The sequence below is a fragment of the Gouania willdenowi genome, chromosome 18, assembly GCF_900634775.1.
Source record: "Gouania willdenowi chromosome 18, fGouWil2.1, whole genome shotgun sequence".
Lineage (NCBI taxonomy): Eukaryota > Metazoa > Chordata > Actinopteri > Blenniiformes > Gobiesocidae > Gouania > Gouania willdenowi.
This window is the reverse complement of record NC_041061.1, coordinates 16,083,919-16,106,746: the sequence shown is the minus strand read 5'-3', so window position 1 is coordinate 16,106,746 and position 22,828 is coordinate 16,083,919. Positions and strand designations below refer to the sequence as shown.

Below are 22,828 nucleotides of genomic sequence, written 5' to 3'. Positions count from 1 at the left end.
TCACGACGTTGAGGCGATCAAGATATAATGCAATGGTTCGTCAATTTCTTCTATTTTTTTTTTTTTTTTAACATTTATTATTTTGTTCAATTGATTGTTTGCACAATTTTTTTTATATACATAAATATAATAAAATAGAAAGTATGTTTAGTAAAGTTATACGTAGTAAATAATGTGTTCAAAAGTCGTGAATTAGCTTTAAAAGGTTAGCAGAGGATGGTTTCGATCCATCGACCTCTGGGTTATGGGCCCAGCACGCTTCCGCTGCGCCACTCTGCTACATGATGCTCCCTACATCATGTGTTAAGGTCCCAAAGAAACACACACACCTATATATAAATCTATATATATATACAGAAGATGATTTATAGAAAAAAACAAAATATATATATATATATATATATATATATATACTTCCTTTGTCGACAATATAATTCCAATTACCAACCATAGTATTCTATAATTCATATTGCACATTACGTTACCACTCAGTAATGACAATAATAAGTACCATTTTGTTGTTTGTCATTTATTGTGTTTATTAATTCAGTCATATAACAAAATCCATTTAAATTCCAAAAACGTTTCTTGCCATGTCAAATATTGCTATGAGATTGATTTAGATTAATCGAGATCAATTGATTACAAAGTAATTAATTTCATTTAAAAAAAAAAAATTAATCTAGTCCCACCTCTACTTTAAATACACCACATTCCTCATATGACTACACTTTCTTTGTAGACTGTATAATTTTCCATGTGTATTGTCATATTTGTATGTTTTCCAATAGACAGGTTAGTTTCAATAGTAATTAAAAATAATAATGCTTTTATTTAAAAGCAAGGGCACTTTCTCTAGATTAAAACACTGTTTTCTCACAGAGTGATTCAAATGAGAACTCAGTGCAAACAACATGTTTATGAATATATATAGCAGTGCACATGTAATGTTATCTACTAAGAACAGTTATATGAGAAATAGTATATTGACATGTTTGAAATTAAAATTAGCAGAGGATGGTTTCGATCCATCGACCTCTGGGTTATGGGCCCAGCACGCTTCCGCTGCGCCACTCTGCTGGTTACTGCGTGTTGCCATTATCTGTCAAAGTCTCAAAATACCGTACAATCTGAGTAAAAGTGTATATTACGTGTATATTATCATATTTATTTATTATCAATTATAGACTGGTTTTTTTTATTTTTCTTTGACCACATTTTGATATCACAAATTCTCCTAAAATTAGTTTTGATCAAGTTTATTAAAATGTTACAAATACAGAGTAGCCACCAGGGTTTGGGTCAATTATAATTGCAATCGCGTAATTGATATTTAATTAATGGCGTATTTATAATTGGAATTGCACTTGAAAAATAATGATGCTGTCGTAATTTAATTAAGTTTAAATAATTGACTTTGTACCACATTTTTGTGTAGACTTAAACCATTATTAATTACTTTGTGTACTTTTGTAATTTTGTTTCGCCATTTCAACTTGATGGTGGTGCAGTACGTATTTACATCCTCTAGGGGGTGCTCAAAGCTATGTTTAAGGCTCACACTGTCGTTCAGTATTGACCTAACAACTTTGAATGTTTTTATCGTTTTCTTGCTTGTGATTTTTTTTTTTCTTTTTTTTAAAACTAAATACTGATAATGACAATTTTAGTTTTTAATCATTTGTAATGATTTTTTTGCCCCCAAAACAAAATTTGTAATTCATGAGGTTGGAAGTAATATGAAGCCCAACGTAACACAAAACTACTCCAACCTACTATACTCCTCACAAAAGTACACAAAATGAGAACAAAGACACACTTAACAACCACTTAAACACAAAATACACCAATGGACTTCAACGACACACACAATGCTAATGAAATTTGACAAAATGACAGTAAAATATGCAAAAATCTTACTATGGACTTTATACTTTGTTCAGCGCTTTGAGATGACTTTGCTGTAAATAAATTTTTTTGTAAATAAAGTTGAATTGAATTGAATTGAAAAAATTACAACAAATAACACAGATATAACACACACACACACACGCAAAAAAAAATCACCATATTGACAAGAAAATAGACTAAATTAATTCAAAAACAAAAAATGTTTAAAAACTCAAAAAACACTAAGAAAACCCACACAAAAGGACCACAAAGACAAAAACCTCCCCCTCCCCCCCCATATTAATGCTCAGATTGGGCATTATTCTAAATGCTCCCATGAATGTTGATCATGTGACCCTCGGGTCAGACAATCACATTTTTGTGGCCCCTACTTTGATAGAAGTTACCCATAGTGTCCTTGAGTGGTGAGAACTTTTGAATAAAACCTATTATTATTAATATTATTGAAACGAACCAGAATATTATTGGAAAACGTATATAAATATGATAACATACATGTAAAATAAGATGTCTTCTACAAAGGAAGTACATTTATTTGAGGAGTAGAATATATAGATCTATTTACTGGTGAAAATGTAAAGGATAGCAGAGGATGGTTTCGATTCATCGACCTCTGGGTTATGGGCCCAGCACGCTTCCGCTGCGCCACTCTGCTGGATTCCTCATAGGCTGTCATTTTCGATCCTGCTGGATCATTCAAATTGATTGAATTAATTCCGTTTTGTTTGCATTAATTCATTCGTGTGTTCCAAGCTGTAGTTCTAATGTCAGTGCTAGTCTGTGTGGGTGTATTTTATTCTTGGCAAATTGCACATTGTAGACACAAATGAGGTAAACATTTAATTTAACGTGAGCTGTTTTAATAGTATGTAATTCCTGACAAACTACTAAAACATGTCACTGTTAACGATGACAAACTAATCATGAAAGCGAACAACATTAGTCGTCATCATTACAAGTTTACTGGTACTTTATTGCATGACTTTATTATATGTTTTTAAACAAACTCATTTTAGTTCAGGGGCCTAATTTGGAGCCGTGTGATCTCAAGCGGGCCAACGAGTAAATATGCAAGAAACCGACAATATCCAAGCAATAAGTGATAAATATCAGTCCCAACAGGATTTCACTTTAAATCTCCTAAAATTTGTGACCGATTTCTTTTTAATTGAGGGAAATATTCTATTTGAGAAAAAAAAAAAAAAATTGTTAGAATTTTTTTTTTCTTTTTTTTTTTTTTCTTCAACTTTTTAACATTAAAAATTACTGCAATCATGTGATATAAGCACTGGGGAAACTGTGAGCCACTGCAAATATTGGTTCTTGTTTTTTTTCTGTCATTTTTATTTTCTCCTGCGTGCCAAATTGGATGCTCCACAGTGCCAGATTTGGCCCCCGGGCCATGAGTTTGACACGTGTCCTGTAAAGTGTCCTTGAATTGTAAAAAAGGTGCTTTTAATGAAAACATATTATTATTAATAGTAGCGTATCTTATCCCGCAGTGGGCAAATGTACTGTCATGGCAGTAATAGAAACAGACATCAGAAGGCAACACACAGAAAAACTCAAAAGACACCCAAAAAATAGTGCAATGACGATCAAATAAACAATACAACAATAGAAGCTATATATAAATAGAAATAAATAATGTAAAAGGTATAAAGGATACAGATTATATACATATTTACAGGTGGGGGCAAGGAGATACTTTGCAGCCAGTAAATTAATGAATTATTGGATAATAATATTGGTCAATTAAATACATGTAAAATGATATTAGCTGAAAAGTAGGCGTAGAATATATTAATATGCTTTCTTGTGAAAATGTTAAAATTAGCAGAGGATGGTTTCGATCCATCGACCTCTGGGTTATGGGCCCAGCACGCTTCCGCTGCGCCACTCTGCTGGATGGCGAAATATCGGTCAGGTGGCTTTATGAAGAGACACTCACAGTCACAGTCTGTTGGCATTCAGCTCACGGAGGGTCACTTTCTTACATAACCGAGCTCTATTGTTTCCTGCTCGACTGTAGTTGGAGACCGTGGGGTCTCAAACGGGGAAAAAAGAGATTTATTCAGTTACCAGCGTGAAAAACAGGCTCCTCCAGTCCAGAGGGCCAATGTGAGTACACACTCTGTCCCTATGAACAAACCAACAACGAGTAGAAGTACTGTTACGTGATTGAAATTGTACTCAAGTACAAGTACAAGTAAGTCATACATAAAATACTCGTGTAAAAGTAAAAAAGTAGCTCAATTAAATAGTACTCAAAGTAAAAGTTACTCGTTACTTCTTTCACCCCCTACGTTTACTATTGGTAATATATTTTGCCACGGTTCCCTTACATGTAGTAAACATCTCATGTATGAAATAGAAGATTCTCAGTCGTATAGCTACATTTATTAAATTTAAAAACTGATTAAAAAAAATAAATAAATATCCTCCATTTAATGCTGTTTTGGCGCACTTGGTTTTTTTTTTTTTTTTTTTTTTTTTTTTGGAGTTTCACAACGTCCGTTGATCATTTTTAAACAAAAAATAATAATTCACTCATTAATGGTTGAGTGTAGAAATGTATCAAATTACTTTACTTCATTTAAAACGTACCTATAAGTATAAGTAAAATGACTGATTTAGATATATACTCAAAAAAAGTACGAGTGCCCATAAAAGCAACACAATTTTTGTAACGTGAGTAATTGTAATCAGTTACTTTCACCTCTGCAAATATGTCTTTGGATTTTATAACTTGGGGTTAAAGACCATTTATCCTAACCATTAGTCTGGATGAAGTATTTTTTACAATACACCAATAAAGTATTCGCAGAAAATGAGTGATAACATTATATAATAGTAGCTAGTCAAAGTTCAAACTACATTTAATAGTGCAGTGCCCGCAGTAAGTCTGTAATCATACATGCATGGGAAGACTATCTAGGCTCCGCCCACCAGTTGACAGTGTTATGAAATAATTCATGAACGGTATCATTGCAGTCCAAACAAATCCGACGTCACACATCCTTGAACCAAGCAGTAACTGTCACTGGAAAGCTAGGACTAGGGTTGGGTATTGGTTGCGTTTTATCCGATACCGGCGCCGACTCTGTATTTTTTAAACGGTTCTGGTGCTTAAATTGTGCTTAAACCAGTACTTTATAAAAATAAAACCGCATGCACTTTGTCAAAATACAGTACCCTTTTATTTTCAGGGCCAAAATGAACACAGTATTACCTTACATAATATATATACAAGTCACATATGGGGTGGGGCCTCCAAACAAATTCGACGTTGCACACCCTTGAACCAAGCAGCAGCCATGTTGAAAGTCTCAGGTCAGTCTGAGCCTGATTCACAGATATTTGAGGAATACACACATACAGACAGAGATTGCTTGCTTTTATAGAGAGATGAAACACAATCCATAGCCTATTGTATGAATGTACCAAATTTGAAACCAACCCATAAGTGCTGTCGAGTCCTTTCAAACTTAAAATAACTTGTGCACACCCTTAAAACAGATAAACAAACATGTCAGTCCCAAAAACATCTGAACATTAGCTCACTTTTATGTTAAAAAGAAAACACACTACAGCATTTTTGACTTCCCTTGTTTAGTTTGAGATCCAAATGTGAACACACTCACAAGAGAGCCTAAAACAATGAGATGAAAGTTATAAGCCAGACTGGTCTGAACTGGTCCAGGTTTGTCCTGCCCTGCCTTCTTTCCCCTGGAGCCCTCAGTCTGTCTTACAAAACAAACGCTCTCACAGGAATTAGTGTGTGTCTGTGTGTGTTTTCAGCTTCAATGAACTACCCCAAGGCGTTATAAGCAGGTTTTTGTGTGAAGTCACTCCTTGGTTCAGCTAACTATTCATGATTCTAGCATTGAAACTTTTCTGTCTTGCTTATTCACCTTGCTTATAATGGTTCTGCCATTAATGATGGCTTTATGTGGCTGAGGTATTTATTTGAACACCACTGTTATATGTCAGGCGAACAGTATATCCAAAGTATGTGGTTATAATGGTAGTCGATGGGACTAAGTCGGTCCCGAACTCAAAGAGTGTCGACACATTTTATATCACCTGTTCTGTATCTTGCAATAAAAGTGATCATGAGTTGTGAACATGATAATGAATGAACACACCTGACCAAGGTTCATACAATACAATTAGTCTTTAAACTGAATGAGATATTGAGAATTCAAAAAAGAAGGTACACGTTTGGTCCCCAAAGGTGCCCCCAGGGTTAAAAACTATTGAAGCCTGAGCTCCAGACATTACGGAAATTCTTTCGAAACACTAAACCCACTTCTCTTTTCTTTTCTTTTTTTTTTAACTCTCTCTATATGAGTTTGTGCTCACATACAGTATATTATAGTGGCTCCAAAAGCTTAAACAAAGCAAGTCCACCCTACATTAGGGGAGGGAATTCTTTCCCATGCTTCTCCATTGTTTGTGAAGCAAAGGAGCTCAGCTATTTACATTTTTGAATGTTTTCCAAGTGTTTCTTGATACAAAAGCTGCCTCATTTCTAGTTCATCAACATGTTTTTCAATCCATACCCCCCTCTGTGTTCCCAAGTGTCTACCCTTTACCCTCATTCCTCCAGCCTCTCCAGCACTCTCCTTTATTTCCAGTATGGCCACTCCTCTCTCATTCCTCCTCTTTTCCTCTTCTTCTATTCTCAGCTGCTGTTCATGACAAAGGACAAGGTCATGAAAAAAAGGCAAACAAAGGAACAGTTTGTGCTTTACTTTGACTATCTTTACCAACGGCAGGTGTAGTAGTTGCAGTTTCCAACACCATGGCACGTTTTCTTGTGGGGGGGGGGGGTTCTCCCACATGACTCTGCTGAATGTGCACGTGAGCTACAGACGGGCGTATAAACAGATGGTGTGTGTTTGAGTTGGTCTTCTGCAGGCCTGACTGCCTCTGTTTGGAGATGGTTTGGTGATGCTTTTGCTGCATGAAGACTTAGAGTTGCCTGACCAGTTCTAATGTCCATGAGACCATTTAGGAAACATTTAAATGGTCTCAGATGTCATTTTAAAAATGTCTGTATTGCTGCCAGTGGCATTGCTATGTATTACACAATTTGGAACAAATAGTATGATTGACTAATAGCAGAGGTAGTAAATATCATGGGTCAGATGTAGCAAAAAACAAAAATACAACAGGAATCACAAGGCGGCAAAATGACACGATTGTGAAATATTCACATTACTGTAGCCTTAAAAGATTTGTAGTCAACAAAACTATATTTGTATTATTATTTGGGTACAGGTTTATTAATAGGATTTTATCATTTGCTATCATTAGCTAAATTCAGGTTATTTCTGGGTTGTTACTTTTAAAGGAGGAACAAAAAAATTGAGAAGCAATATCTATATATCTTTAAAAGCAAAGAATCTGTGTGTGTCTATCTGTTCCTAAGATATCTCTGTGAATCAGGCTCAGATTGACCTGAGACTTTCAACATGGCTGCTGCTTGGAGAAAAGATGTGCAATGTCAGATTTTTTTGGACTACTATGATACCGTTCATAAATTATTTCATAAAATTGTCTTAAAGGCACGCTGTGTAACTTTTGGCCACTAGGGCCCCTAGACCGGTAACTTTCACGCAAGTGCCCCTAGTTGCCACAAGCGCAGCAGCACTGTCACAAAAATCAACAGTCAGTCGGGCCAGCCTCCCTTCGTCTTTTGATTGTGTATGCAGACAGTAGTTGACCTGGAACTTCGGGATAAGGATTGCCTCTCAGGGCTGGGGTGTGAAGCAGGGCTGGGTTCACGTCGCAGCTACAGTCTATGGGCTGGAGGAGCAGCCGCCGCCGATGCGGCGACGAAGGCTGAGCGGCGCAGTCGTTGGCCCCCTTCGCCGAGGGTTGGCTCGGTGGCCAGGGTCGGGGCGGACCTCCGGCAAAGGGGGCTAACAACGGCGGCGAGGCCAGGGAGTAGGGGGGGAGTGCCACCGACGCGGCGAGGAAGGCCGAGCGCCAGGACTCCAGCGGCGGGGAGAGGAGAGCGACGGTGGTGGCCGCTCCTCCAGCCCATAGACTGTAGCCGAGGCACGGGGCTGAGAGCCAATCCCTATCCCAAAGTTATGGATCTGACTTGCCGACTTCCCTTACTAAAGAATCCACATTTAACTCAACTATCACAGCAATTAATGCACCATTTACCCAACACAAAACTACCATATTGTGCTCTTTTGGCTGTAAACAGAGGCCAACTTGTTTGAGCTGCTCACAGCAATGGCGCCGTTTCGGGAAATGCCCATATGTTGTGACGTCACGTGGGAACTATATATATTCGAGCCTGTGGTCACGTGACAGCCGTAAGCTTTCAAAAAAGACCAAAGTGTGTCTAACATCCAGAAAAAAAAAACTATAAAAATATTTACCAGCAGGTGTCCTCAGTGAGTGTAACTAAGGTGAGTAATAATAATAATAATAAAAAATAATAAAATAATTATAAAATATATTATTTTATTATTATTTTATTATTTTAATGTGGCAGTAATAATAGTATAATGCTAACAAATGTCTCGGTCTCCTTTTTTGTCCACACGTACCGCGTTTACTCGTAGAGAAGTGGTCATGTGACCAGGTACGTCACGTTCTGTCGCTGTGCCACATTTCAATATCGAACTTATCGAACAACTGAAAAACCTCCTCATGAAAGCGTAAAAATACGATATTTGAGTTTTTTTTTTTTCAAAATTTGGGTGTTTCCATTAGCAGTTTTTATTGCGCTATTTAGATTTTGCGCATTTCCCAGGGTAATGGAAACGCATCTTCTACATTCAAAGCATTTGGATATAAGCCTTTTCACACTCTGGAACTGTGCATGTGATGTGGTAGGGGTCATAGGTCGAGAGGGATATAAACGTAAACAAGCTCGTTCACTCTGTTGATATTTCCAACCTAACAGCATTTGAAATTTCATTCTGGAGAACTTTAGAGTTATGATAGTGTTTATATTATTAATATTACACACATTCAGAATCGAGGAGGGACCAGGGACTTACGCTGAAGCCACTTTTGGCCGATCTTAGCACTTTTAAAAACCAATGGGAGCAGCTCAGCAGCATTAGGCAGTCCCCTCGCTTCCACACAGATTACACTTGGTGCACAAAAACACAGACTACCTGGGTCTCTCACGGGTGGAATTCGGACTCAACCTGGGAATGATGCACATATCTGAGCACTTTTGTAAAACCGATGAGAGAAACAGTATCAAAGCGACAGCCTTCCTCTTTTTCCACACTCCTTCTCCCAAGCTTTTAACTTGTGATTGTTTTTGTATTTACCTTGTTAGTTTCTTTTTTTTTGTGTGTGTGTCATTGTCTTTACAACTGTAAAGTGTTTTTGAGTTTTTGAAAAGCGCTTATGAATGAAATGTATCATTATGAGTGTGAAAAGGACAATATGAGTTTTCACTTTGAAAAGGTACATTTACGAGGTACACCATTCACTAACCAGGTCCAGGATTATTTTTTATTAAGCTATTATTTTAATTACATTTACAAATTTGAAGGAAGTGCACAAGATGGACACTAAACAGGCCAATAAGTGAAACCGCACTGATCAACTGATTGGTCCCTGTTTAAAAAGCCAGGAAAAACCTGAATTTTCAGCTTGTGTGCAGCATTAGCTTTAGCAGCTAACTCGGCATTTCTGCCTTGGAGACCGATGCCACGTTTCAGCAAAAAATCTTTCAAGGAATCAATGCTGTAACTATAAAAATAATCTAAATCTCTGTCAGATTCGTTTTTCAGCCAAGGCGAGTTTATCCCCTCTTGACCATTGAACGCACGAGCAAGAACTGAACGAGAGCGAGATTTACAAGAGTGTGAAAAGGCTTATTCTAAGTGCTAACCTTTTCTCTTTCTTTCTTATTTTTTTTTTTTTTTTTTTGACTTTAGTAAAGTTTAAAAGCAATAAAAATGTGAACGTCAATTGCAAAAGTGCAAATTAAAGTATTGTAGACTATTACATTCCAACAGTTCAATTAATGTCCAGTGTTGGATCAGAGAATGTTTATGAGGCCTTTACTTATCCTGGAAGTTTGATGTTATTAAAATAGTTGGAGGTCAACAATTAGTGTTATTTAGATAATATTTTTCCAGTTTTTTCATTTTGAAATTGATCTGATCAATACTACTAACTGATTGAAACTTTGTTCAGTGAGATAAAGTTTTCATTCATTTTCACTTGTATTCTTTATCAAAAAAACATAACAAAAAAAACCAACAACTTTTCAATCCAAAAAGTTAACTTCAATCAAAAATAAATATTTTCAAAGAAAAAAAAGTTGAGACCCAAACAATTGCATTTTAACTCGTTTTTTTCTTCGATTAAATGTTTTTTTTTTGTTGTTGTTTTAAATAATAAAGACACAAATGTTACTCCAATGTTTTCATTGATAATTCAAAATAAATGCATTATATGCGTAATGGGATTTAACTTTACTCATCTGTGTTGATTAGGTCAGTGAGAGATGATTGGAAGACAAATAAGAGATAATCAGATCAGCCAGGATTAATCGATACTATCAATCAGTTAGTTTCCACAAAATGGTTAGATCTGTGTATGTTAGTTGTAAATTTAAATGGCCAGATGCAAACAAGTCATGGATGAGGTAGTTTATTGCTGCTTCTTTGTAGAAACCCAATCGTCCATGTGTGTCCCAGCCAGGACAGTTTGTTGGTTCAGCTTTTCCTGGAAAGAGAGAGACCGCCTCAGACCCTGAGGGAGACACCCGATTGGCTCCCTCCCTTGGTGGGCGGGGCCTTACAGAAACTACAAATAGAGTCGCTCAGCTTCTTTGTCAGGATTTTAACGAGGATAAACGGCTTACCGGTGCCTGGCCGAGGGAATCAATAACACTTAGTTTTTTAACGCTTTTACAGGTAAGATAATGTCATTTATCATGTGTTTTCTGAAACGTACACAATATATGTCGAAGCTGATCTGGGGAAAACGGGAAGATGCGGGTTCTCGTCATTTCCTGAATGTATGACGCAATTATTGGCTTTTTTTCACCAGCTGAAGTAATTGTTTGGCGAATTTTTTTTTTTTATTATTTTTTTTTATGTCGAAATTGATTCAGTATGATAACCTTGTTTGCTTGGATTACTTTTTCAACGATGTTTTTTTTTTTTTTTCATTGCAGAATAACGCTTTATTAAACTGACCATTCTAAAGTATTTCAAGACATATGGTTGAATGGACACTAAAGCCCATATACACAATACATGATAGCAAATGGGTTATAAATGTAACTGAAGTTGGAAAGTATACATCTTGTACGGTATTATTTCCCAATGCGTTTATAAAAAAAAAGTTTATTAATACCTAGGTCCTAGGCTACTTTTATCGTGAAGGTTCTTACGTACTTCCGGTGGTAACTTACCACTACTGTTGCGTCAGAATCATAAAACGGATGCTGGATAATGTGACTCACCTGGCAAAATTGAATTTACTTCTTAAAAAAAAAACAAAAAAAAAACCGGTATTTAAACAATATCTGAGTTACAACAGTTCACAGAATCCATTCGATCTTAAATAAACCCCAAAGCTGTCAAAACTATTGACTACTTGCATTTATTTTACTGTTTCATCTGAAATATGTATTTATTGATTCCTGTATTTTGTACCCCTGGCGGTTTTTAATTTCTTTCATCTTTCAGTAAAATGTTTTCATTCATTGTTTGTTACTGAAATTCAATGAAGTGACATTATTATTTTTTAATGTGACGTGTCACTTTAACATGTGGACTTCAGGGTTATAGTTTGACTTCTCAGATGATCTTTAGACCTTTTCTCCATAGACGGAATAAGATGTTGTATTTTAGACATTTTTAAGTTGATCTTTTAACTTATTTGTATGTCTTTAATACTTTTCTTTTTATTGAGCTCAGCCTTCCACTTACTATCTCCTTTGTTCATTTTCTCCTAAGATTGAATCATAATGAGTAAGGACACGGAGATCGACATGAAAGAAGTGGAGCTTAATGAGCTGGACCTTGAGAAACAGCCAATGACAGGCGACGGCCAGGCTGCTGCTGGGGAGAAAAATGGCAGCGTCAAGCTGAAGGTCCCTGAAGACGAGGTGGCTTTTACAGGCCTGTCCAAGGAGGAGTTGATGAGAGTAGCAGGCACTAGAGGGTAAAATAATCAGATCAACCTGTAACTGTATACAGTTGGTTTTGAAATAACTCAATTGGATCTTTTCCCTTTCTGTGTTCAGATGGGTACGAACACGTTGGGCGCTCCTAATCCTATTCTGGCTAGGCTGGGTCGGCATGCTGGCTGGAGCCGTGGTTATAATCGTCCAGGCTCCTCGCTGCAAACCCCTCCCTGAGATGAACTGGTGGAATGAGGGCCCTCTGTACCAGATTCCTGACATTGAGGCCTTTGCTGAAAATTTGGAAGGTAAAGTGTGTATATAAATATATATATTAGCTGTGGAGATAATTAAAACTAGTCTATTATGGGGAAGTCACCATGACAATGTCTTGGCCTGTCTTATTTTGTTTGACTTGAATCAGCTCCAGAGATACCAAACTGCTGCGTTGGCACATGCAGAGTGACTAAAGGTCACATAAAAATGAACATGTCATTTGTTTCGTATCTCTTCTTGTGAAATCTGAGGTCACGTTGAACCATCTTGGGCATGTGTTTGACGTATAATGAGATTTCTTAATTGGATTTTTTTTTTTTTTATTAATAAGTTGAGACACTTCAAATTATGACTTCATTCTGTATTTGAGCACTGAACGGAGTAATTTAGTTTGTTTCATAAACCTTTAAAAAAAAAAATGGGGCTACTTTACAGCTTTTAGAGCCTGTGTTCCTATATCTTGGAATTACGTGATTGATGTCACACAGCCCCATTTGCCTGTAAACATCCCATTGTTTTCTAGTGGAGTGAAGCATTCAGCCTGCTTTTTTAGATCATTTAGCTGGTTTTTAGGTCAAAATGCGACTTTGTGCTGCTTTTTGTTGCTCTAAATAATCAGTAAATGTTAAAGATGCCAATGTAAATCCCTTGTTTACGGAAAGAGGATAAAACAGTTGTGACCAGAGAAAATCCGTGACCACAGGGGATAACAGTTCCAACTCTGCGGTTTTGAAGTAGACATTGAAGCAGAGAAGAAGAGCTCTCCTAACAGACCTTTACACTGCCCTGTGGTCACAGATTTAATTTTGAATTTTTTTTTTCCAGGATCACAACTGTTTTTATTCTTTCTATAAACAAAAAACGGTTACATCATTTACTTTTTCAGGTTTTTTAGAGCAACCAAAGCAGCACATATTGATATTTTGACTGAAAAAGCTGCTAAATTATGTAAAAAGCAGGCTGAGTCTGAGTTTTTGAGTCCTAAAAATGGGACTACTTTGCTTTGGCATAGATCTTCTAATGGATACAAAGGTTTTAGGCCACATTTGTAAAAAAAGGTGGTAAAGAGATGGTTTTTTTTTTTTTCCCTAAAGAACTATTTGAAACCCATGAGTTCTCCAACCCTTTGGTTTGTAAAGGCTCTTGAATTCCAACAACCTCATGTGACTTTACTTTGTTCCCACATAAAGGATCTCCTTGTGCTCAGATTTCACACAAGTTTTAGCAACGCTATACACGGGATCAGCAATGCTTCTGCTAGTCCAACTAAAGCTAAAAAAAAAAAAAATCAACTTTTCTATTCCTTCCCTCCCTGTCAACCAATCAGAACTCCAGCCTCAGATTCATCTGGATGTGAAATTCTCACCCAGATTTGCACCTTTATTTACGTTATATTCCTTCTTCTCTGCAGGTGTCGAGGCTAAGTTGGACAACATGAACCAGCTGAAGGTGAAGGGTTTGGTCCTGGGTCCTCTTCACACCGTGCAGGCCGACCAGCCCATCACTCTCAAACTGAAAGAAGTCGACCCTAAATACGGAAAAGAGGAACACCTGAAGGTGGTGCTGGATAAGGCTCAGAAGAAAGGTAAGCAGTGTGTTATATAACTGTCAGTTAGTGCAGTTAGACTATTTATAAAATGTTATCACCCACAGCTTTAAAAATAATCTGTGTCTTGACGTCTAGGCATGTCTGTGATTCTTGACCTGACTCCAAACTATCATGGAGCCAATCCGTGGTTCACTGCTGATCATCTGGATGATACGGTGGAAGAAGTCAAGGTGGGACATGGATGTTAAAATGCATTTTTTTTTTTTTTTTTTTTTTGATTTTCCTGAATTTTATTGAATGGTGATGCTCTTTATTCTGTTCAGTAACTCTCATTGTAATGCTGTGTCAGCTGACATGTTCTTGCTCTATTCCAGGTTGCCACCGAGCACTGGCTGAAGTTTGGTGTCGATGGCATCAAGATATCTGACCTGACTATAGCTTCTCGTTCTTTGGACTGGGACAAGCTGCAAGCAGCTGTCGTTGGCAACAGAACTGATGACACTAAAAAGAAGTGAGTCCTTTTACTGTAGTGGATATGAGGAAGTACTATAAGGAACCTTCCCTCTCTGTGGGGGAAGTGGAGATCAAATGTATATGTCTGCAAGGTTATTAGTGGAAACGGGTCAACTAAAAAAAAAAAATCTAAATCAGGGGTGTCAAACTCAAGGCCCGTGGGTCAAAGCTTTGTATTTGGCCCGTGGGAAGATTTTTTTTTTTTTTTTTTCCCAAATGAAAATGACAAAAAAACATAATCACTGGATGGTTCAGTTGCAAATATTTCTCTTCTTCTAAATTCACAAATTAAATGATTTTATCTGATATGTATGGAAGCCTAAAATATTTCTATGCTCATTATTTAAGGATTTAATCACAAATTGTTTGTACTATAGCTAAATTTTTCCTCATAAATAGCCATGTAGAAATTACTAAATGTTTTTATATTAAGTGATTCAAATTAAGCAATCCCTTAGGTCACATACATTGTCTAAAGTGAAGAGTGACTTAGGGCACAGTAATAGAATAGAATATAATAGCCTTTTATTATCATAACATGTAATGAGATAGAGCTCCCCATAAAAAAAAAAAAAAAACTGAAAAAACTGTAATGAACTGATTGCACTTTTTTTTCCAAAGAAATCTGCACTTTTCTGACAAAACTGGGCTGTAAATGGCCCTTGATGGAAAGTGAGTTTGACTCCCCTGGCCTCCTCTTTAAGGCAACAACTAGTGGTGGATTAGAGAGTGAACAGGAAGAGATGAATTTGAGAACCAGTTGAGACCTCCTTTCATCTGCTGGTTGACAATCTGTCCCCTGTGTGTGACTGACCTCAACACTCTTGCAGGTTGCTGATGGGCGCAGTTCAAAGCGTCCCGACTCCTGATGTGGCTCTGCTGGTCAACACCTCGGGCGTCGACCTCATCCTGTCTGACCTGCTCAGCAGCAACAAAGGAGGTACGCTAGCTGTTTAGTTAAACAGTGGTTCTCAACCTTTTGAACACATGTGCATTTAAAAACAGTCATGTGGAGACAGGGGAATAAAGGAGAGCTTTTTGGGGCCTGTCTTAAGAGTCAGCAAAATGATGGTTCATTGTTTTATTAATCTGTAATTATTTATCTGAATAATGTCCACTGTTATCCAGGAATTTTATAATTGTTCATGCTATGGTATATATAAAATGGGTTAAATGACCAAAAATGGTGGAAAAAGTGATGAAATGGGATTTAAAATAAACCACAGAAATGGGTAAAAGTTACAAGTTAGTGGCCAAAAACGGAGAGAAAAAGCGTTCAAAATGTCAACATTGAACATTTAGTTTAAACTGGCAAATAATAAGCATAACAAATTGTGAATGTGGTTAAATGATGAAAAATACGCATGAAATATGGTGAAAAGAGGTTAAAAGTGACAATGGGCCAACATGAGACATTGGGTGGCGGAAAGGGTTATTAAGTCCTGAAAGTGCAACAAATGTACAGAAAAGGCATTGAATTTTGAAAGAGAAATGGGAGTAATGTAGCAAAATGCATTAAAAGGAGCTAAAATTGGCTCAAATTGGTGAAAAAATATTCTTAGTTTTTCATCTGGCGATCTCTTCCAAGTGTGTTGCGATCCCAAGATTGAGAACCCCTGCACTAAGGCGAGATCCATGCACTGAAGCTGATTGCGTGACTGGATATTTGTGCAGGTGTGGAGCGCATCAGGGCCTTTGACGACCTCAACGGTGAGCAGAGAAGCGTGGGGTGGGGTCTGGGTGCTGCCGGGGGCCATCACTTAGCCACACTTGCTAACTCGTCAGCACTGATCAGACTCTACCAGCTCATGCTTTTCACTCTACCTGGAACTCCTGTTTTCACTTATGGAGATGAAATTGGTCTTCAGGCAGAGCAGGTACGCTGTAGAACACTAAATGCTTTTTGTGCATATGCCATTATTTGAACACATTTCAGTCTGACCTGGTTTTTTATTTTATTTTTATTTTATTTTAGGGTGCTGAATATCCTAAAATGATTTGGGACATAGATACAGAACCTGCTAGTGATGCTCCAGTTGATGAAGCTGCAGAGGTGAGTTTACGATGGAAATGACCCATAATGGTAAAATGTTGTGAATCTGCTCTTTTCTTTATTGATATGAAAGAATTGAAAAGCTTTCTGTTTTGTTTTTTGGTTAATTGGCCAGTCTATTCAAAGTTATAGAAAATAATAAAGCCTTATTTTAATTAATACGTTTCCGTAGTCTCAACTTTGGGAACAATATTTGGAAAAAGCTGCTGCAAAATCATGCGTTTTAGGCAGAGGAAGAGGAAAAGGTCATGTTACCAATTTATTCTTTTCATGTAATTTTATGGAAGAAATACTATATTGTTATCAGGATGTAAATCTACCTATATATGGATATAAAATGTCTATCGCACAACACTTGTGGGAATGCTAACGTGTGCTAGGGTTGGGGTTAATTATATTTTTCAATTACGATTACGTTTTTTTTTTTAACCGTTTTATTTCATCCTCTGAAAGTCAATTACAATTAATCACAATTACTCAGCCTGAAATAAATAACCTATTAAAAGCTAACATTCCTCTTGTGTTAGCTTTCTGTTAGCATGTCTTATGATAACAGGTCCTAAATCATCTGAAAAATACACAAAAAACAAATATCATCTAATCTTCTATTGGTTACCTTGTTTGTAGGGATGTAACGATTAATCGTAAGGCAGTTAAAAATCGTTTCATAGGTATCACGGTTGATATCGATTTTCTGAAAATTGAATCGCAGTACTTTTTTCAACCAGAAGAGGGTGCTATCCACAAGTGTAGGCGGCAGGCGGAGTCTGCTAATACTTTCTTTCTGGCCGCCTTCTACTCTTAAATATGTTAATAAATGATTCATTGCCCCTTTAGCACCGAAAGAATATCTGTAATATTACTTGAATATCTGTAAAAGTCATGTTTTTCTATTAGCTCTGTCTGCTAGCATAGCTTCTCTTCTTCACTGCAAGAATTTCTGCATGCCAACCGACCACTGTTACCAGCGCCCTCTGCTGGTCCAAACAAATATGACGTAAATCAGTGTAATCACGGTTTTTTTTTTTTTTTAAAGTCCAATTGTTAAGGCACAAAATACATTTTCAGTTGCACTTTTGAAAGAAAAAGAACCATTATGCAGTTTTGCATTGTTTATTATAGAACCAGAATTTAAATTAATAGGCTTCATTTTCATTTGTATTATTCCTTTATTTATTTCATTCAAGATTTATTTTTAGGTAAATTGCATTGTTTTGAATAGTTTTTCAAGGGACTCTTTTGACAATGAAATATAAAAGGAAAATAATACAGTATTTTCTAGTTTTTTTTCCCAAAAAAAAAATTTGTCTACAGTCCCATTTTGTAAAATAAATCGTGAGAGAATCGTATCGTGAATCGAATCGTATCGGGAGTTGAGTGAATCGTTACATCCCTACTTGTTAGGCTTCCTTATCAATGAAAATATAGGTTTTAATATTTTTGGTGTGTTTGTCTGAGCCTTTTTTTTATCAGTATACCCCACAACTTCAGTTTTTGAAAAATGGTATATCCCCAGTTTTGTGTTAAATTATAATTGTCAGTTAATTAAACTTGATAATAATTTAATTACTTTTATGGCCAATTTTTGTATTTATAAATGACACAATTCTAATAGACCCTGACTTGTGCCATTTGTTTTTTCTTTGTCACAGGCAATGCGAAAAGAGCGCGTCGCTGTGAGGAAGTGGTTTAAAACTCTGAGTGACCTGCGAGGTAAAGAGCGCTCGCTGCTCTATGGCGACTACTACTCGCTCTACTCGTCTGCCTCGTCCCTGGCGTACCTCCGCCTGTGGGACCAGAGCGAGAGGTTTGTAACTGTCGTGAACTGGGGCGAGCAGCCTGAGAAACTGACACTCAAACTGACACCTACAGGTAAGCCTCGCTCCCCCAAACAGGAAGATCAGCTTGTGAAAGTGTTCCCCGTGTTGTGTTTCACTGACGTTCTGACATTCGCTTCTACAGAAGGAGTCGAGTTACCACAGAACGCAAAAGTAAGGTTTTCCACAGACGAAGACTTGGCTGAGGACTCCACCGTCAGCCTGGAGGAACTCACCCTCAACCCTGGACAAGCTGTTCTGCTGCAGTTCCCCTACACGCCCTAAAAAGGGCGCCACATGAAGGCGTTATTATGAGAGAAAACTACAGATGACAGAACACTCATCACAGAACACTCATCACAGAACACTCATCACAGAAAAGCTGCTGTCGATACATTGTCCTTGTTTGGTGTTTTTTAGGATGTTTTTTTTTTTTTTTTTTGACACATTTTACTTGTTTTTTGGGTTTTATAGAACATTACTGTTACATTTGTTTTCCCCACACATGAGAAACATTCCAAATCCCAAAAAACAAAGGTTTTAAACTCATTTTTTTTTATTTGGGGAAAATCATTCAGATTCTAACTTTCACTAAAAGAATACATGGCTCCACATTGTCACGTGAACTGACTTGGACGTGAATAAACAGTTCTGCAAACGCCTACACAGTGCTGTGTTTATTTTTTATTGTTTAGAAGGAAGATAAAATCACAAGTGTTAATTTTAGTCAAAGATATGAGTTGAAAGGCTTTTTTTTTTTTTTTTTTTTTTTCCAGGTTACGCAGGTGTGAGAAAATGTGTCACAGATGTGAACGAAGGAAGTCTATATTTTATCACTAAATCAAATTACCGTACAATGACGAAGAAAGAAAAAAAAAAAAAAACAGTAATGTTGCACTGGATATTTTTAAAAGAATCAAACCAACACAGAAACGTGTGTATCAATGGAAGCTGATTACGACACAGAGATATTTGAATTCATTGCAACATAAAGATAAAAAAAAGTTTTGAAATAGAGTTGGTTACTGAGAAGTTCAGTATTTTGAGTTTATTTTTTTAACTCTAAAATTCAGAATTTGTAAAGTTTAGCAATATTTTATTTTATAAAAATGTCTGGATGACTGATGTTGCAGTTTTTGTTTTTTTTTTTTATTAAATTTTTATTTATTTTTTTACAGATGAATGTTTTTAAATCATTTAATTAATTCTGCTTTTGAGGGTTTAAATTGAGCTGTAGTTGTAAAAAATATAATCTGTCTCGAGAGATATTTATCTACACTTTTAAATAGAAAAAAATGATATTTGCATTATGAAAATCAATTTAATTTGTTACATTTATATTTGAATATCAAACATTTAATCAAAAAGTCATCACTAATTGCTTAATAAAGCCTTAAAGTTCTTTTCAGGGTTTTTCAAATTAGGAGTGAAATGTTGAGAAAATCTACTCAAATATTTTATAGAAAATGATATTAGTGCAGCGTCAATGCTTTATTATTTACATATCTGCTATTAAAACACAATCATATTGAACCTTGAATACTTATACCTTTGGATTATTGTTTTTTAACATATACATGTTGGACATGTGAAAAATGAAATGAAAACACACCAGAGGTTCTAAATATACCATGATTACATGATAATGATAATGACTTCATTTTAATAACATAAATTTCTGGTGACCCTACATACTTTTTTTTTCTTCCCTTTTATAATTAGTTTTTTTTTTTTTAACATCATGTTTATTATACTGTGTTACAAATAGAGTAATCATGATTACATGCACTAACTAGTGTAGATAGTTTTATATTGAATTAAATATGAAATAGATTTTTTGTTGAAAAAGTAAAAGTATAGAATACAGAATATTGTGGTATTTTAATTTTAATTTAATTTGAAAAAAAAAAATAATTAAAAAATAAAACACATTTTTAGTCGGGTTTTAAAATAAATAACGTATCAATTACTATTACTGGCATTTCAGGCAACCCCACATGGGGACTCGACCCCAAAGTTGAAAAACACTAAACTGCTTAGATTCATTTGAGTTTAGGGGCTAAATTTGGACTGGTTAGATCTCAAGTGGGCCTCAGATTTTAGGTAGAGATAAGAACAATTTTAACATCAATTGTAACGTAGTTTTTAATATCGGTCCCTGCCAGAATTTCACTTAAAAAAATTCATAATTTTGGAACCAATTTTTGTGGAATTGTTTGTAAGAAATTTCAAGATTTGTGGGAAACATTTAGAGTTCTTTCCAAAAAGTTGTGATTAAAAATGACCATACATGTTATATAATCAAAGAAAAACTACAAACCCCTAAAAAATATTGCAGAATTTCATTATACTGCTGAATTTGAGATATCTACAACAGGATTATTTAGTCATTTACACCAGGGGTTCTCAACTGGTCTCAACCCGGGACCCTTTTTCTTAGAATTCAACCAAACCACATGTATTTTTTCAAAAATTGCTGATGAAAACACACATATATTTATCTTTTTTAAAAACATACATCTATGTATTTACCTGTGCAACATGCATTTCACTGCATGCCTGTCAAAAGAAAAGTTTCTTTCAAAATAAAAGAGAAGTCCAACATTAGAGACATTAAGTATTTATTTATTTTTACCAGTTGTCTGTGACCCACCCAGTTCAGGTCCGCGACCCACTTTTGGGTCTCGACCCTCCAGTTGAGAATCGCTGATTTACACAATAATTAATGTCATTGCTGTAATTTTTACGTCTCCTGTGGGCCGAATTGGATGCCCAAAAGCAGTGTTTCCCAACCAGGGGTACGCGTGCCCCTAGGGGTACGTGAGCACATCGCAGGGGGTACGTGGAAAAGTTAATAAAAGATAATAAAAAATATTCTGTCATTTCATAAGTCTGTCAATAAAATGGTACGTGTGCGTTATGACTTGTTTTTAAATTCCTGTTTAAAGGGGACATATTCAAAGAAGCTCCTTTTGTGGTAAATGTCATAAAAGCTAAATATAACACAGGCAGGTTATATATTTGTTTTGTATTTATTTATTTACAATACTTTTTTTTTTCCCATTTCAACTATTATTATTATTTTTTTAATTTATTTTTTTTTTTTTTAGAATTCGACCAACCAAAGTTAGTATTTTAAAAATAGCTTATATATGAAGTTTTTTTAAAAAAAAAAAAAAACAAAAAACAAAAAACTTAAATCCATATTTTCTCTGTGCAACATGTGCCTGCCAAAAGAAAAGTGTCTTTCAAAATAAAAGACGAGTCCATTATGAGAGACATTAAGTATTTATTTATTTATTTTCGACCAGCTGTGTCCGACCCATCCATTACAGGTCCGCGACCCACTTTTGGGTCCCGACCCACTAATTGAGAATCACTGGCTTAGATTGCAATATAATGAATTAGAAATGAGCAAATTCAGTTAACAAGACCTCATTTACAAAACAGAAGGAGATCAACACAATATATTATTGAAGAAGACGCCATTTGTACTTATTGTATTCAAATGAAATTAAAATACCCTGGTTTGTCTTTCTGCAGGTTATTGTTTTTTTTTGTTATTTGCTGCTTTTTAACTCACATACTTCTAGGTCAAAATGTCAGGTTTTGTGGCACACACTCGTGCATTACTTTTGTCAGTTTTTCATCTCGTCTCGATGCATAAAAAAAGTCACACCGTTCCTGACACATGTGAAAGTCAGCTTATTTTCCCTCAGCAGGGTTTCAGGGTGGCTGAATACAGAGCCGTCATTGCTGTGGTGTCACACGGGGACATTTGAAGTGTGATACCGGGAACCAGGGCCTGGTCCCCACGCCGCTCTGAAACCAAACCTCCGTCATGCACACTCATGCCTCACTCTCAGTCTGACACACTCATAATACTTTCTGTCTCAGTGATATAATCGCTAATGATCTTTGACCTTTAACACTTTTTTTTAATGTAAAACCCTACACAGGTAAATGTAACTGTAACATGGACATAATGTCAACGTATGGGAGAAAAACTTTGTTCACGATTCATTTTGTTTAGCATTCGCTGCACTGATCAAGCTAATCCTCCACGTGTTCATGTTTTTGAAAATAATTTATTGTAGATTTTTTTTTTTTTTCTGCTAAAACTATGAGTTTGAGGACAAATACCTGCCTCGGAATAAAAAATGTAAAAAAAAAAAACAGAAAAGGATGATGGGATGTTTTTACTGTTTTGAGAGAATTTCAAATAAATAAATAAAGGAAAAAAATAATATTTACATATATTTGGGTCAATGACGTGACGCCTAAACATCCTGTCCAACTACATTTATTTAAAAAAAAAAAATAAATCAAAGGGTTTAAAATTCATAAAAATTCTCAACTGGTGGTTCAGGGCCCCAAAAGTGGGTCGCGGACCTGTGTGCAGTGGGTCGCGGACAGCTGGTCAAAAATAATGACACATTTAATGTCTCTCATGTTGGACTTTTGACAGGCATGTTGTTTAATGTACATTTCACAGGAAAATATATAGGATTTATGTTTTTTTTAAAAAAAAAAAAGAAAAAAAAAAAGATAATATATGTGTGTTTTCAACAGATGTT

The 22,828-nt window shown here is 35.9% G+C and overlaps 1 protein-coding gene and 4 non-coding genes across 5 annotated transcripts; 1 reads left to right on the top strand and 4 right to left on the bottom strand.

The window, feature by feature from the left end:
• Nucleotides 1-207: 207 nt before the first annotated feature.
• Nucleotides 208-279, bottom strand: trnam-cau (transfer RNA methionine (anticodon CAU)). The gene has a single exon. It is a non-coding gene; the product is annotated as a tRNA-Met (tRNA).
• Nucleotides 280-1,008: 729 nt separating this feature from the next.
• On the bottom strand, nt 1,009-1,080 carry trnam-cau (transfer RNA methionine (anticodon CAU)). Its single transcript has one exon. It is a non-coding gene; the product is annotated as a tRNA-Met (tRNA).
• A 1,414-nt stretch (nt 1,081-2,494) lies between these two features.
• On the bottom strand, nt 2,495-2,566 carry trnam-cau (transfer RNA methionine (anticodon CAU)). The gene has a single exon. It is a non-coding gene; the product is annotated as a tRNA-Met (tRNA).
• Nucleotides 2,567-3,745: 1,179 nt separating this feature from the next.
• On the bottom strand, nt 3,746-3,817 carry trnam-cau (transfer RNA methionine (anticodon CAU)). Its single transcript has one exon. It is a non-coding gene; the product is annotated as a tRNA-Met (tRNA).
• Nucleotides 3,818-10,674: 6,857 nt separating this feature from the next.
• Nucleotides 10,675-18,915, top strand: slc3a2a (solute carrier family 3 member 2a). Its single transcript, XM_028474950.1, has 11 exons — nt 10,675-10,826; nt 11,877-12,084; nt 12,167-12,351; nt 13,731-13,904; nt 14,004-14,098; nt 14,243-14,379; nt 15,212-15,321; nt 16,056-16,258; nt 16,357-16,434; nt 18,087-18,306; nt 18,397-18,915. Exons 2-11 carry the CDS (start codon nt 11,888-11,890, stop codon nt 18,534-18,536), a joined length of 1,539 nt encoding a protein of 512 aa, XP_028330751.1. The 5' UTR covers nt 10,675-10,826; nt 11,877-11,887; the 3' UTR covers nt 18,537-18,915.
• The last annotated feature ends 3,913 nt before the right edge of the window (nt 18,916-22,828 follow it).

What these genes read in the sequence shown, in the direction of transcription:
- slc3a2a (XM_028474950.1), top strand. Translation starts at nt 11,888, where the DNA reads ATGAGTAAGGACACGGAGATCGACATGAAAGAAGTGGAGCTTAATGAG. An exon ending in GCTCAGCAGCAACAAAGGAG is followed by an intron (nt 15,322 to 16,055) that starts GTACGCTAGCTG and finishes ATATTTGTGCAG; the next exon opens with GTGTGGAGCGCATCAGGGCC. An exon ending in CAGTTGATGAAGCTGCAGAG is followed by an intron (nt 16,435 to 18,086) that starts GTGAGTTTACGA and finishes TCTTTGTCACAG; the next exon opens with GCAATGCGAAAAGAGCGCGT.